This window comes from Gambusia affinis, linkage group LG20, assembly GCF_019740435.1.
Source record: "Gambusia affinis linkage group LG20, SWU_Gaff_1.0, whole genome shotgun sequence".
NCBI lineage: Eukaryota > Metazoa > Chordata > Actinopteri > Cyprinodontiformes > Poeciliidae > Gambusia > Gambusia affinis.
In genome coordinates, this window is record NC_057887.1 from 16,876,157 (window position 1) to 16,891,039 (window position 14,883).

The 14,883-nt window shown below is 43.0% G+C and overlaps 2 protein-coding genes across 2 annotated transcripts in view; one reads left to right on the forward strand and one right to left on the reverse strand.

The window, feature by feature from the left end:
- Window positions 1-49: 49 nt before the first annotated feature.
- Window positions 50-8,053, reverse strand: qrfprb (pyroglutamylated RFamide peptide receptor b). Its single transcript, XM_044102706.1, has 6 exons — window positions 7,687-8,053; window positions 4,358-4,516; window positions 3,829-3,890; window positions 3,258-3,493; window positions 2,419-2,516; window positions 50-1,632 (listed from the first exon to the last, which is right to left on the reverse strand). Exons 1-6 carry the CDS (start codon window positions 8,051-8,053, stop codon window positions 1,235-1,237), a joined length of 1,320 nt encoding a protein of 439 aa, XP_043958641.1. The 3' UTR covers window positions 50-1,234.
- Window positions 7,822-14,883, forward strand: part of star2 (steroidogenic acute regulatory protein 2) — a 22,212-nt gene continuing 15,150 nt past the window's right edge. The window contains exon 1 of the mRNA XM_044102707.1: window positions 7,822-8,155. The gene's annotated coding sequence lies outside the window, so the exon portion shown is untranslated. The remainder of the gene's footprint in view (window positions 8,156-14,883) is intronic.

The following is a 14,883-nucleotide window of genomic DNA, read 5'->3' on the forward strand; positions in this document are numbered from 1 at the left end:
CCAAAAGATTCCTCCAAAACATTTTTGCATCTGATTACTAACTCCAATACTAACCATTGCAATCAATATTTTAATACATAAAATCCCAGCAAAATACATTGAAGTTGGTCATTGTAATGTTGTAATGCGTCATGGGGTGTGAATACTTTTACAATGCACTGTAACCACAACTTTAAATGTATCAAAAATAAACAAACCAATCAGTCTGTGATATAATGAGAAAATCATACATTCTTAATTACCATTTCAAACATTACCATCACTTAACATTTGAGTGAAAATTACTAGAAACTCATATGAGATCACTCGCGCATCTTGAATGCCTCTTGGAATTTCTTTAAATCAGAGGGAGTTATGAATGGCTAAAGTATGACTCTAAAAGATTACGTAAAGTCAGTTCTCATTTTAGAGTGAAGCATTTAAATGATAAAAAAGTACGTAAATGTTTTGTACTGGTTACTGACATCTTTTGCTCTGAAGACTAGCCATTGCCATTTTCAAAGAAAAGCAGCAACAACATTTTTTTAATCCTCCGCCCCCACCCAAAAACAAATAAACAAAAAAAAAACAAGGGAGCTGTCATCTACAGGTTGCTTCTGCTAACTGTCAGAGTTAAAAAACAAAAAACTTTGCATGGGAATTCAAAGTCTTTTGTCACTGAGTTAGACCTTAAACAAGTTGAGGTGCAATCCTGTAGCAAATTATGTGCATCTGACTTTAAAAAAGTACATTCAGTTAGAACTTAAACAGTAACAAATTCCAGTCATAATATTATTAAATCTCTGCAAATGTTTTTTTTTTTTTTTCAGGCTAGCAATAAAGTGCACAATTAGCATAAAGTGACTTCAGCTTATGCACAACGAAAGCAAATTAATGATTGAAGCAGAAGAGTAGCCACAGTTTCATGCTACAAGCATGACACTGCAGCGTGTTCTTCATGAACATTTCTAAGCAGTTGCTGTAGCAGAAAACCACAGAAAGTACTACAGTTGTGGCTCATTCATGATAAAACATCATTAAACGCTCAGTGAACAGTTCATCTATTTACAATAAAATTAATTCTACATTCTGACTGCTTTAAACACTCGTTCTCTGGCTCCTGGCGCTGCAGAGGATGCAGAAAGGCTATGGAGCTCCGAGTCTTTGCATTTGTCACGTTCTCAAAGCTGCTGTAATTCTGTGGCAGCTGATGATCGCAAACAGCAGATTTGCAAATCGAAAGCACCTGAACGTTTTATTTAACTTGAGAGGAGCTGTTCGGAGGGAGCTCAGTTTGGATGGTTGAAATTTTCTCTCCAATAATTCCCAGGGAGCTCTCTCTGTGCGATGAGCATGAAGCTCCCCTCTCTGCCGACCGCTGCTCTGAGCTGTTGTCTTCATCTGCGTTCACGAAGGCTTCTCTGCTTTGTGGTTTGATGAACTGCACGCTTAGTCTCGGAGCGACTGTGGCGGCACCCTGATGGTTCGGTTTACGGAGACAGTGGGAGAGGGTGGAAACACAGCTCTTCTTGAAGTTCTCATTCATGAAGGCATACACGATTGGATTGTTGAAGCTGTTGAAGAATCCAATGGCCTGAACAACGGCGATGATCATGTTCAGGGTGACGCCGTCATACTTCTTTTCCAGATCATCTAGACAATTGCATATACACAAGCAAGTTAACTTAAATGTAGTTGTTAAAGGAGTAGTTTTTTTTATTTATTTTATTTTATTTTATTTATTTATTTTTTAATCAATTTAAGGTTCTGTGGAATTGACATGAATAATCAGTATATCAGCATACCTAAAACCTCAGTTTAGATAAGCAGAACAAAGCTCTGGTTTCCAAGTTTACTTAAACTTAAAGGCTAATAGCAGAAAAAAGAAAGAAAGAAAGAAGTAAGAGCCAAAATTACTCCAACATCAGAGGAACAACTGACACAAATGGTCACAGAATAAGCCCAAACTTCTGAAGCACTACAGGCCTCTTTTATCTCCTATAGTCGATAGTTTGCTAACTATATTTAACAGAAAAGAAATCACACAAAGACATCACTGATGTTGACCAGACTTTCTGGTGCACAATGGCAGCTGTTCTGTTATCTGAATATTTCACTTCCCCTCTGTGCCTTTTTTTCCCTCCAGGGGTCTTTTGTGGGCTCTAGTGTCCCCTATTTGAAAGTAGGCCGATTCCATGAAATCCATGAATGAAAGATGCCAGTTTCTGCAAACACTTGATGGAAGTCTTCAGGAGCTAACTTCTTTTTCACATAAAACCAGGTTGTTTCGGCTGCCTTCTTCCTTTATTAATAATCATCTGAATACTACTTTTTGTATTTACTAAAGTTGACTTTGCCTAAAGATTTCTTCTGTGTCACAAAAGACAAGAGGAGTGCAAATGCTTTTTCACTGCAAGAAGTACATTAAGCTGTACTTACTGTACTCAAACAGCATGTGGACTGTGTGGAAAGGAGCCCAGCAAATGGTGAATAGCAAGACGATTGTGACCATCATTTTCACAGCTCTTTTCTTTTTCCTGTAAAAGGACACATTATCATTTAAGAATAAACACTTATGTAGACAATAAAGCACATCCAGCTCCTAAAAGCCACACAAATACCTCCGCTTCTATTTTAGAGAATCATAGTCCTAGTAAAAAAAAGAACACGTGGACCTCCTGGTTATATTAAAGTCAAATTAATCAAATAATCAGATTATTACAGCCTATAATCTTTGTGTGTTTGAAGGCCAGTGGACTTTTGTCCACATAGAAAGTGGATGGCAGCTCTTATTCATTGAAGAGAAGCAAAGAAAATCATCAACAGTCTCAGTGCCTACATTTTCCTACTACTTTGTCATTGTTGACATTCTCATTAAAAGCTTTTTAAAAGCAATGTCTGCAAGGTGAGGATCAGAGAAAAGCTGTCATTATGTATTGCCCATTAACACATCATCTTACCAAGGACTTAAACTGATTGGTATTCACTGAGTCCAATTCTCAATTTACCATTTCAACTAAAAAACTAAAGTGGGGGAGTTATAAGCAAGCATGTGAAAGAAGCTTCCATTAATTGTCTACAAATTGCATCCATATGCTGATCATTACTGTCAATGAATTAAATCATTTATGTGGTCTCCCTACCTCTTCTCTTCACTAACTTATCACATCAGCATGTTTTCAATGCCAAGTCATTTTCTGACAAAGGAAGTGTATTCACAGGTTGTAAATTTCACTAAACATCTTGTTAATTGAAGTAAACCCTACTGTGGTACCCACTTGGAGATCTTGCCAATCTCCCTGTGGTTCATGGTATTCAGGACTGACGCGTCGCCCACCCGCTTGCGAATCCACAGCTCAATAGCGATGCGTGTGTAGAGGAACAGCATGGCTGCCAGAGGGAGCAGGAACAGAGCCACCATGATGAAGGTGGTGTACGCCTGTCTGTAGGTCAACGAACTCCAACTCTCCTGACAGCACACGTGGTAGTGATCGTACAGAAAGTCATACTTCACCTGGGGATGAGTAACAAGAAAAGCACTGAGGCTAAGTACATAAGAAGTGACAACTTGGATTAATAGTTTTTTTGTCACATAAAGTAGAATGAATTTTTGCTAAGCTTTGCTGTATTTATTTCACATTCAGAGTGTTTTGTTAAACCAACCACTCACCAAGAATCACCACTGCACATCAACTAAGGTAATGACTTTTACTGACTTCAGTGATGATGTGCTAGTCTAAGATAAATTGCTTGCTTGACACAGATCCATATAAAGGCTGTGATTATCCAGTGAAATGAGGGAAGCTATAGAAGGCTATTTAGTAATGGGGTGCTATGAAAGGCACTTACCTCTAGCTGCTGCACAAATAGCATCGGTGAACCCACTATTACAGAAGCAATCCATACAAGCCCTGTAGGAGTCATGCAGATAAAAAGCCCATGTTATCTGAGAAAACAGTTCTTGCTTTGATGAAAATGTTTCCATAAAATTGGAAAAACAACCTGTTTGTCATCAGTGCCACTGCCCTTCTCACTTGATTCACATGCTCCCAGGCAAGTTACTCAACGTTTCTTTGATCTGTTTCAATAGTGTAAAGCCACCATACTTAACTCACATAACCCAATGATGGATGATTTCTGGGACTGACTTTAAGGGTTGTGTGAAAGTTACATCAAACAAAACAGAATTGTTATTTTCACAGCAAACCTTCCATCTTCATTTGATTTTATTATTTTTTCTTAAAGACAAAAGTCCTGACTGCAAACATTATAGGAGCTTGTGTGTGTAATATGTTGAAAATAGTTTACAGCAGAGAAAACAGAGGAGCATAAAAGGTAGAAAACATAAATATGGGAACTTTCAAGTGAAACATAATACCAAGCATCTTGTACGCTCGTTTAGACGAGTACTGCCACCTCATTTTCAGAGGGAAGACGATGCCCTGGTATCTTTCAATGGCGATGCAGGTCATTGTCAGGATGCCTGTCACTATGGCTGTGGTCTGCACAAAAGGGACTGTCTTGCAAACGAGAACCCCTGCAAGCAAAAGGAAAGGGGTAAAACAGATAAGGTCCAGAAAAGGAGCAAAGGTTAATGAAAAACAGTGAAGATGGGAGGATTGTGACAGGAAACAAAGGCAACCTCGTCATCTTTCCCCACAGTTTGAGGTGGCAACTGTCTCCTACTAGACAGCAGTAAGTGGACTCATTTCACAGATAACAGAGTACAGACTTTACCCTGATGCACCCTGAACTTTTTGTGGGAACAAACACAGGTGCTTTCAGCTCTCTGTGGTCTTACTGTGATGTGTGGGTACCTCTTGTTGAACACATTGTGCAACGCACAATTATTTTCCAACTAGCAAAGGATGGATAATCTAAAACAAGAGATCATGTTTGATCCATCAAAGGAAGTAGTTCTCAATCCCAATATGTTTCACTAAAACATATTGGTCAAACTTCTCCCTCCTTAAAAATCCAACAAAAGATGTTAAATCACACCACCATACTCACAGAAACAGATTATTTCAGTCTAAATAGTTTAATTAATCAAACGGAAATTTCTGTAAAGACAAATGTAAACCACATTTTCTATGTCCAATTTATATTCTGCCCCACAGAATCACCTGGTCTTTATGTACGTCTACTTTGCATATCTACAGCCTAATAGTTTTGCAGCTTTGTCCTTATTGCATAGCTCAAGTTTATTCAAATTGAATAGCAGGCACCTGTTGGATATAGCTTGACAAGGCCGTCACAGAAATTTGCAATGATGTTTTGGCTTTGCTTTGCTGGAAACTGAACCTTCACATCAGGTTTAAGTGTTTTGCCTCCATCAGGGTTTGCTTTTTTCCCATATTTGCTGTGTCCCATAAATTGACAAAGAGTAAACTGGATTTCATATCTGTTTAAGACAGCTGTCTTCTTGCCACTGGTCCATAAAGGTCAGATTTGTGGAGTGCACAACTAATAGTTTTCCTGTCAACAGATTCTCCCACCCCAAAAGTGGATCTCTGCAGCTCCTTCAGAGTTGTTGTTTTTTTCTCCTGCTGCTTATCTGATCATGGCTTTCTTTGTGTAGGTTGTCAATTTAAGTGGATGACCTTGTCTGGGTAGGTGTCTTGGGTTCTTTTTTATTTTAAGGCGATGACTTCAACAGTCCTCTGTGAGATCTTCAAAGCTTTTCATATTGTTTTATATCCTAACCGTATTTTAAATTTTCCCACATCTTTGTCTTCCTCCTACCTTTAATATTGCTCGATCGATATGATGTTTCTTCACTCATGCTGTCTGACTAACCTCCATTCGCTTCACAATTTATAAACTCCTTTGTGGTGGTGTCCCATATCAATTTCCAATCAAATAAGCTTGATGTTTGAGGACATAATATGACATAATGTGGAAAAGGTTGAATATTTTTGCAAGGCACTGCTGTATGTGCAGAAGCATGACATTTTGTTTACAATCTTTAAATACAATAAGAGAATAATGCAAAAAAAAAAAAAAAAAACTATTAGTAATGAATTAATGTGGAGCAATGGAGAGTTATACCTTCTCTTAATGTCTTCAAATATAGCAAAACTGCCAATAAAATCAAAAACTGCATGAGGAAGTATTGTGCTACGCAGGCAATATTTGACATCAGTGGAGCTACTTGCTCACAATGTCATTATTCCCTATTTAAAAGAAGCAGGGTTGCGGTTCACTTCATAAATGTCTGGTAATCTTGTTATTTTCCCTTTGTCACATTTCGTCACTTCCTCGCCTCATTAGTTTGTGGGTCATGGTTTTGACCAGCTGGTCAGCTGGAGCCAGAGGCATTTCATCACTCATATTCTCACAAACATCTGACTCAAATTGATATGCTCTTTTTTTCTTTCATCATTTTCTGAGAATCTAGGGCTTATTTGTCATTTCTTTGTATTGGCTACAGCTGTGGCTTAGGTTTCTGCTTCAGGTTTTATGCCTTGAAGGCATTCTTGTTGCTTTTACATGCTGGCCAACAATTTACTTTGAAGTGTGTTCTGAATCATAACTTGACTTAGAGCCTTACGGAAAAGGGTTGCTAAGTGATACACTTAATATAAAGTAACTATACTGATGTTTTCAATCCTTTAGTTCTGCTAATTATGTTTTTTCTGCATACAGCTAACTAAAGCACAGCATTTAAGAGTAGAACATTACGCCAGACCAATACATTTTTTTTTTTTTACTAAATCATGTTTTAATACTGTTTTAATACTGAAATGTTTAACACATGCTAAAAGCAGACAGGGCTCTTCATTCCCAAGTAAAATACTAAATATATTTTAATCTGAAAACTTTGGAGTACTAAGTGTAATCTTTCTTGTTCTTAGCCCAGGTTTTTGACGTCTCTGGCTGACAAGTAGCTCAGTAAATAATGTAACCGTTGCAGCCTTGTGAATATCCTCCAAATTCTTGAATGAGCTTTGAGTCACAGCCTACACCAGGCTGTGGTTCTCTGTGTTGCATATATAGCTTTTCTAAAACAAATTTTCCTTCCATTCAACTTTATGTCATTATCCTTGGACGGAGCACTGTGGTATCCTCCAGCTGCTGAAGGAAAAATCTTTTAGTGATCTTCTGGACAATCCTCAAATGAGCCATCGCCTTTTGTAGGTCGTAACATTCTGTGTTAATCTTTTAGATTTCTTATCAGTTTTTTGTCAAATTGCATTTTTCTTAGAAGCTGCCTAAAATAAGTGACTGTATGGAATGTGTGGAATGAACATATATTAAATATGCAGTTGTAGTTTATAGATTAGAACATACATCCCAATGAGTCTCGTTTGTAACGTTAAAAATGTGACTGAGCTGTACATTTTTGTACAGCTCAAACAAAAATTTTTGAGCTGTAAGATGAACAATGAAAAATGAACAACTGTCATTATTATTAGTATTTTACTTTTGAACAGTTAACAGTGACTACCAGATGTTGCTTTTATAACCAGGAGAAGCTGATTAGCTCTTCAGAAGCTCAAATAATATCTTCTTCTTAATTATGTTGCTTATTTTTTCACGCGCTTAGGAGAGCAGGTGATTTTTATTACTATTTCCTTCAACTGCGCTGACATGCAGCCACCTGAAAGGTATCACATATTTTGCGAAAAAAAAAAAAAAACCCCATCTTTATTACTTCTTTTTTTTCACACTGCAAAATGCAAGTTATTTAAAACGGAAGCTCACCTCCAAACCACTCAGACGAGATGTTCTGTAACAAAGTGAAGGGTATGCAGAAGAAAGTGATGAGGAGGTCGCTGACCGCCAGGGAGCAGATGAAGATGTCCGTGGCTGTCTGTATCGCCCGCTTCTTCAGAACTATGTAGATGACCAGACTGTTTCCAGCCAGCGCCAGGACGAAGATCACCACATACATGATGACGAAGGTGGTCTTGGCGCTATACGGCAGCTCGGGAATGTAGACGAGCGGCTGGATGTTGTAAGTGTTGATGAACTCCTGGCGGCTCAGGTTGTAGAACTGGAGCATCTCCTGCAGCACTTCGGGGGTAATTTTGGAGGAACCTTGTCCCGAATCCGTCGAGGCTGCTGCCATTTTCTCTTGGCAAAACTATCTATAACTCCGTCGCGAACTCGGGGGTGAAAAAAAGAATAAATCCCAACTCTTCAGAGCGCAGGCGGCATCTCCCTCCTACAGGTGCGTGTGAATGTGGCGCTGTCTCTTTAACCCAGCACAGACAGCTGTTGTCGCTCCTGCATATGCTTCACTCACTCTCTGTCTTTCTCTCTCGCTCTGTCTCCTTCTTTCTTTTTCTCTTTAAATATATCAAACGTAAAATTCAAATGGAGATTCACGTCACATATTTTTTTCAAATTTTCAACGGATTTTGAATGATTTTCTTTTATTGAACTAAAAAGAAATGATAATTTTTTTAATGAAAGAAGATATAATTTCTCATGGTGCAGCAATTTCAGATTCTGTCGTGTTCTGTGTTTTCCTGTGTTTATTTTGAAGTTTCCTGTGTGTCTGAGTCTCCGTGTTGTCCTGTCTTCCCTTGATTAGTTCCCAGGTGTGTCTCGTTCCCTGATTACCCTCTTGTGTATTTAGTGTCACCTGTGTGTGTCTGTCTTCGTCGGGTCCTACGTCTGCTAACGCCTTGTTTCTGGTTACAGTCTGTGTACGTCTTGGTACGTCTAGTCCTCGTAATACCTGTTGCTACCTGTTGTGAGCTTTAGCCTTCCGCTCGTCAGTGCTGCCAGGTTTTTGGACTTTGTTTCTGGTTTATTCTTCATTAAACTCCTGCATCTACACCTCATCTGGGTCTGCTGCGTCTACCTCACCGCCACCACCACTCCACCATATGACAGAAGGACCCGACCACAGCTGAACGGTGAGGAGCGTCATTACCATCATGGACCCAGAGGAAATGCAAGAACTGACGGAAACCATAAGGGAGTACGAGGACGCCATGGCCAAGCCGTACGCTGCGGGACGACGGCTTGGATTCGCCATTCGTTTGGGTCTGTTGCTGGACTACTGGATTCCTCGTTTTCCCCATCCGGTGCTGGTGGAATTGCAGAGGGAGGCAGAGTGGGAGCGTGAGGCAGCGCTAGCAGTCATGGCTGGAGAACCGCTGCCTCCCAGACCCAAGACTCTGTCCTCCCGATCCACCACCCCCGTTCCGTCATCACAAGAGCCAGCAGCAGACCCTCCGCGGCAGGAGCCGCCAGCAACGCTTCCGCCACCGGAGCCCGTATCTGCCGGCGCACCGGAGCCCGTATCTGCCGCCGCTCCAGCCGGCGCACCGGAGCCCGTATCTGCCGCCGCTCCAGCCGGCGCACCGGAGCCCGTATCTGCCGCCGCTCCAGCCGGCGCACCGGAGCCCGTATCTGCCGCCGCTCCAGCCGGCGCACCGGAGCCCGTATCTGCCGCCGCTCCAGCCGGCGCACCGGAGCCCGTATCTGCCGCCGCTCCAGCCGGCGCACCGGAGCCCGTATCTGCCGCCGCTCCAGCCGGGCGCACTCCCGTATCTGCCGCCGCTCCAGCCGGGCGCACCCAGCCGTATCTGCCGCCCGCTCCAGCCGGGCGCACCAGCCCGTATCTGCCGCGCTCCAGCCGGGCGCACCGGCTCAGATCTGCCGCCGCTCCAGCCGGGCACCACCCAGCTCATCTGCCGCCCAGCCGGGCGCACCAGCTCCCGTATCTGCCGCCGCTCCAGCCGGGCGACCCAGCCCGTATCTGCCGCCGCTCCAGCAGCGCACCAGCTCCGTATCTGCCGCCCGCTCCAGCCGCGACCCGAGCCCGAATCTGCCGCCGTGCCCATGGTGATGGGATTCCAGGCGGCCCGCCTGGCTCCAGGTCGACAGATGGCACGGGTAGTAGGCTTTCCTGCCCCAGTCAGTGTTCCTAGTGCCAGTCCCGAGTCCCCTAGTGCCAGTCCCGAGTCCCCTAGTGCCAGTCCCGAGTCCCCTAGTGCCAGTCCCGAGTCCCCTAGTGCCAGTCCCGAGTCCCCTAGTGCCAGTCCCGAGTCCCCTAGTGCCAGTCCCGAGTCCCCTAGTGCCAGTCCAGAGCCCCCTAGTGATCCTCCCGTGACCCCCGAGCCCCCTAGTGCTCCCCCCGAGACTCCTAGTGCTCCCCCCGAGACTCCTAGTGCTCCCCCCGAGACTCCTAGTGCTCCCCCCGAGACTCCTAGTGCTCCCCCCGAGACTCCTAGTGCTCCCCCCGAGACTCCTAGTGCTCCCCCCGAGACTCCTAGTGCTCCCCCCGAGACTCCTAGTGCTCCTCGTCGCCGCCCCCGTGCTCCCCCAGAGACTCCTTGTGCTCCTCGTCGCCGCCCCCGTGCGGCCCCAGAGACTCCTTGTGCTCCTCGTCGCCGCCCCCGTGCGGCCCCAGAGACTCCTTGTGCTCTGTCGCCGCCCGTGCGCCCCAGAGACTCCTTGTGCTCCTCGTCGCCGCCCGTGCGCGGCCCCAGAGACTCCTTGTGCTCCTCGCCGCCGCCTCGTGCGGCCCCAGACTCCTTGTGCTCCTGTCGCCGCCGCCCGGCCCCAAGACTCCTTGTGCTCGCCCCGTGCCCAGAGACTCCTTGTGCTCGCCGCCGCCCGTGCGGCCCCAGAAACTCCTTGTGCTCCTCGCCGCCCCGTGCGGCCCCAGAGACTCCTTTGCTCCTCGCCGCTGCGGCCCAGAGACTCCTTGTGCTCCTGTCGCCGCCGCCGTGCGGCCCCAGAGCTCCTTGTGCTCTCGTCGCCGCCCGTGCCCTAAAACTCCCCGTCACCGGGCAGCCGCGGACAGCCTCCGTGGTTCCCGCCTCCTGCGCGCGGGCAAGCCGCGGACAGCCTCCGTTATTCCGCCTCGGCGCGCGGGCAACCGCCCGGACAGCCTCCGTTATTCCCGCCTCGCGCGACGCCGCCGGACAGCCTCCGTTATTCCCGCCTCCGGCGCGCGGGCAACGCCGGACAACCTCCGTTATTCCCGCCTCCCGCGCGCGGGCAACGCCGCCGGACAGCTCGTTGGGTTTGTTTTGTTTGTTTTTTGGACTTTGGACCCTCGTGTCTCCGCCTATTTGATAGGTTGTTTTTTTTCCATAGACTCTGGCCCCCCGTCCAGCTCCCCTCCACCCACCCTTGTTGTGTTTTCAGTTTTTGGGCGTCTGGGAGCCGCCCGTTAAGGGGGGGGTACTGTCGTGTTCTGTGTTTTCCTGTGTTTATTTTGAAGTTTCCTGTGTGTCTGAGTCTCCGTGTTGTCCTGTCTTCCCTTGATTAGTTCCCAGGTGTGTCTCGTTCCCTGATTACCCTCTTGTGTATTTAGTGTCACCTGTGTGTGTCTGTCTTCGTCGGGTCCTACGTCTGCTAACGCCTTGTTTCTGGTTACAGTCTGTGTACGTCTTGGTACGTCTAGTCCTCGTAATACCTGTTGCTACCTGTTGTGAGCTTTAGCCTTCCGCTCGTCAGTGCTGCCAGGTTTTTGGACTTTGTTTCTGGTTTATTCTTCATTAAACTCCTGCATCTACACCTCATCTGGGTCTGCTGCGTCTACCTCACCGCCACCACCACTCCACCATATGACAGATTCACGTATTCTCTGAACACTTCCCACAAGGTTAAGAGCTTACAATCTTCTCTCCCTCAGTCCCTTTGTTTCCTGCTGTTGAACACCTGCTTTCCATCTGCTCCTTTACCGTAGCATCAAGTAATTAAGTACCCAGTATTATGCTCAGTAATGTCAGATGCAGATCCTCTTATTGTCTTAACTCAGGTTTCCTGTCAATTCCATTCACTATGAATTTTTTTCACCCTCTCTAGCATTTCTCATTTGTATTTGGGTCCTCTACAAGTACTCAATATGACAAAGAATATGTTTCTATTTTGGTTGTTCTTTTTCATAATTACATTTCCTAGAGTGGAAAGGGCAAGTCCTTGAATCATCAACCTTTCCGCTCCACATGTTCCTCTTTTAGCTCTTTGCTCCTGATTCTTCAGAATTATCCTGCTTCCTGTGTTAAACTGTGTGATTCATCCATCCATCCATCCATTTTCTTTACACCCTTCGTCCCTAAATGGGGTCGGGAGGGTTGCTGGTGCCTATCTCCAGCTGCGTCCTGGGCGAGAGGCGGGGTACACCCTGGACAGGTCGTCAGTCTGTCGCAGCTGTGTGATTCAGCAAGTAACATTTCTACAAAAAGAGCAAAAATGTTGTTCACTTTACTAAAGAAAAATGACAGTTATCAGTAAATCTCAAACCTCGTTGCAAATGTTTTTGAGTAAATTAAGACGGACAAAACAAGACTTTCGCTGTAAAACCGGTTCTTGTTGAGCTTCCAGGTAACATTTATAGGTTTGTTTCTTTTTTTTCTGTAGCTCTTCAGTGGCAAATCCTCATGTACTTCAGCCTCATCAACAACTTCAGCATCCTCAACTTCAGTGTTAAAGCAGCATAAGTAAAAATGGCAGTTAATGTATTGCTAAAATATTTTAACACTTAGATTACTCTTTGAATAATTAGTTATTAATGTTACCAATATGTTGTTTTTTGTTTTGTGAAGGGTTGTTATGTTGTGCTAGAATGACTGCCAATGCTGTAAAAGTGTAATAGACTTTAGTATCTTTTCATACTAGTGTTGATCAAAGACAAGCTTGGTTCCAGCTGTTGGTAACTTTACGTCCTGACCTTCAGGAGGCTCTGGGAAAGTTTGCAGTCGAGTGTTAATCTTTTGGGATAATAGTCAGACCCTCAAGGCTTGAATAAAACATAAAACATCTATTGTCTGTTTTATAGAAGTCTGTCACAAAGACAACATTGTCTTTCTGACAATGGTCACAAAGACTATTTCTATTTTTTGATTGTGTGTGTTTGTGTTTTTGTACCAAGATGGCTGAGAGCTTCATGCTCAAAACTGCAGTATATACACAATAGATGATGAAATGAAGGACGACATATAGTTCATGTCTTTGTTGGGTCTTCTCCTGTTGACAATTCTATTTTTCCTCTGCGTCTTAAGAATTCACACTTCTTTTTTTCCTGCTTCCTCATTTTTCAGGGACAGTAATTGAAAAGGAAACCAGAAGACTCCAAGAATCGGAGTAAGACCAATTTCAAAGATTGCTAAAAAAAAAAAAAAGATCTAACTCCTTGAAACCAAAGCATAAAGAAATTAGGGTTGATTTTTAACAGTCCTGCACACTTCTTTCCAGTGTGTGTTAGTGCCAACTGCTGAAGTCTCTAATCTTATAACTCATTAAGATTGAAAAAGAAAAGTATTTAATTTATGAAGGAAGGCATTCTGTATTTAAAACCTAATCCTTCACACTTTATAAACTTCCAACATTCTATTATGACATTAAATTATGTGAGATGAGATCACAGTTTCACATTACTGTTTGGTAGCCAGGCTACAAGACTGCTCTATTAATATCTTGAAGATTATTCACAGGATTTGGGGAAATCAATCAATGAACAAACAACCTGCAAATCACTGGAAAATAATATTTATTTAATGTTTCATCACCTTTAATCTCATACCTGACTGACACTCCTTTAGGTTTAAAGCATTAAGACTTCTTTTGTTGAAGTCTTTCAGCATGCTATATTCATCGGTTTGTGATAACATTTCTCTATCCAATTTTATCCTGCAGTCCTGCCAGGCTCTTGCACACCTTACATTTACTCCTGGTGAATGCTTTTTGATCCACTAAGTTAAAAATTTATATGTGGCATTGTGAGCTGAAAAGTTTCAATTTTGCTTCATCAGAACATCACACAGAAAAATCTTCTTTCTTGCAACCCCACTTTTATTCTTAAGACACAGCTAGACTTCAGGGGATTAGAGTTTAAACAGTGTAAAGGTTTCTGTTTTCATAAATGCAATTTTGTGAATATTTTTGATAGACGTCATATGATTCATCAGACAAATTTTCCTTACTTACTTTCATTGCATGTCTTGTTTCTTGAGCTACAGATAAAGTTTTTTTTTTGTCAGGACTGCAGATACAAAACCATACCCATCACATTCAGAAATATATTTTAAGATTTTTTATGTTTTATAAATGTGTTTAGATCTTAAGAAAAACTCATATAATGTAATTCCTACAAATTCACTTACAAAGTTGAATAATTTAAACCCAGGAAGACAATTTTACAGTAAATCCCAGATTGCCATGACAGATAATCCCTCAGGGGATATCAGTGTTTTAGCAGCCTAACACAGGAATAGATGCTGGTATCAGCGCTGTAGGTCAGCTGGTGAAAAGGGCGACAGCATAATTTATGAACTGAAATGGGCTTTAATTATCTAAAAATAATAAGCAGCAGTTTTAGCATGGTTCACTTGTCAGAGTTATCATGATAGATTTTCTTTAGTCTATGGTCTGGAGCATCATGAATAACAACTTTTGGTGGATTCCAACACACATGGTGGTGGAAAGTACTGTTAAATCAAAGTACAATACAAGTTTCACAGGGGATGCAATTAACTTTCAAAAAAGGGCAGATGTCAAGGTTTGTCATCTTGATGTAAAACTTACATTTATTTTTAGATTTTTGGGCAGGTTGCTTGCCAAGTCATCCTCTCCTCACCCTTCATCCAACACCTGTGACTCATCAGCTCCATTTAGTCATTCTGACTATTCTCTTTACCCACTTAGATTCCTCATTGCGTCTGAAGTCTGTTTCTGAAGGACAGGCAAAAATAATTATTTTTTTAAGTATGATTTCTAGAGACTGTGGGTCATCATATTGGGTTGTTTTAGAGTTTCTCCTCCCTTTTATGCTGAATTTTTCCTTGTCTGGAACAAACCGTGTGTGCTGCATACTCATATGTTTACCAGTCATCTCAACAGCCAACGAGGAGCACTTTGTTATCTCAACATATATGAACTTGCTGCATTAGGAATGTAAATACATATATATGAAAAAGAAATGCTGATAGATCT

Excerpts from the sequence above, each read along its gene's own strand:
- qrfprb (XM_044102706.1), bottom strand. The coding sequence starts at position 8,053 with ATGGCAGCAGCCTCGACGGATTCGGGACAAGGTTCCTCCAAAATTACC. Across the intron at positions 3,891-4,357 it reads ACGAGCGTACAAGATGCTTG|GGCTTGTATGGATTGCTTCT; the intron begins GTATTATGTTTC and ends TGACTCCTACAG. Across the intron at positions 2,517-3,257 it reads GAGATTGGCAAGATCTCCAA|GAAAAAGAAAAGAGCTGTGA; the intron begins GTGGGTACCACA and ends GTCCTTTTACAG.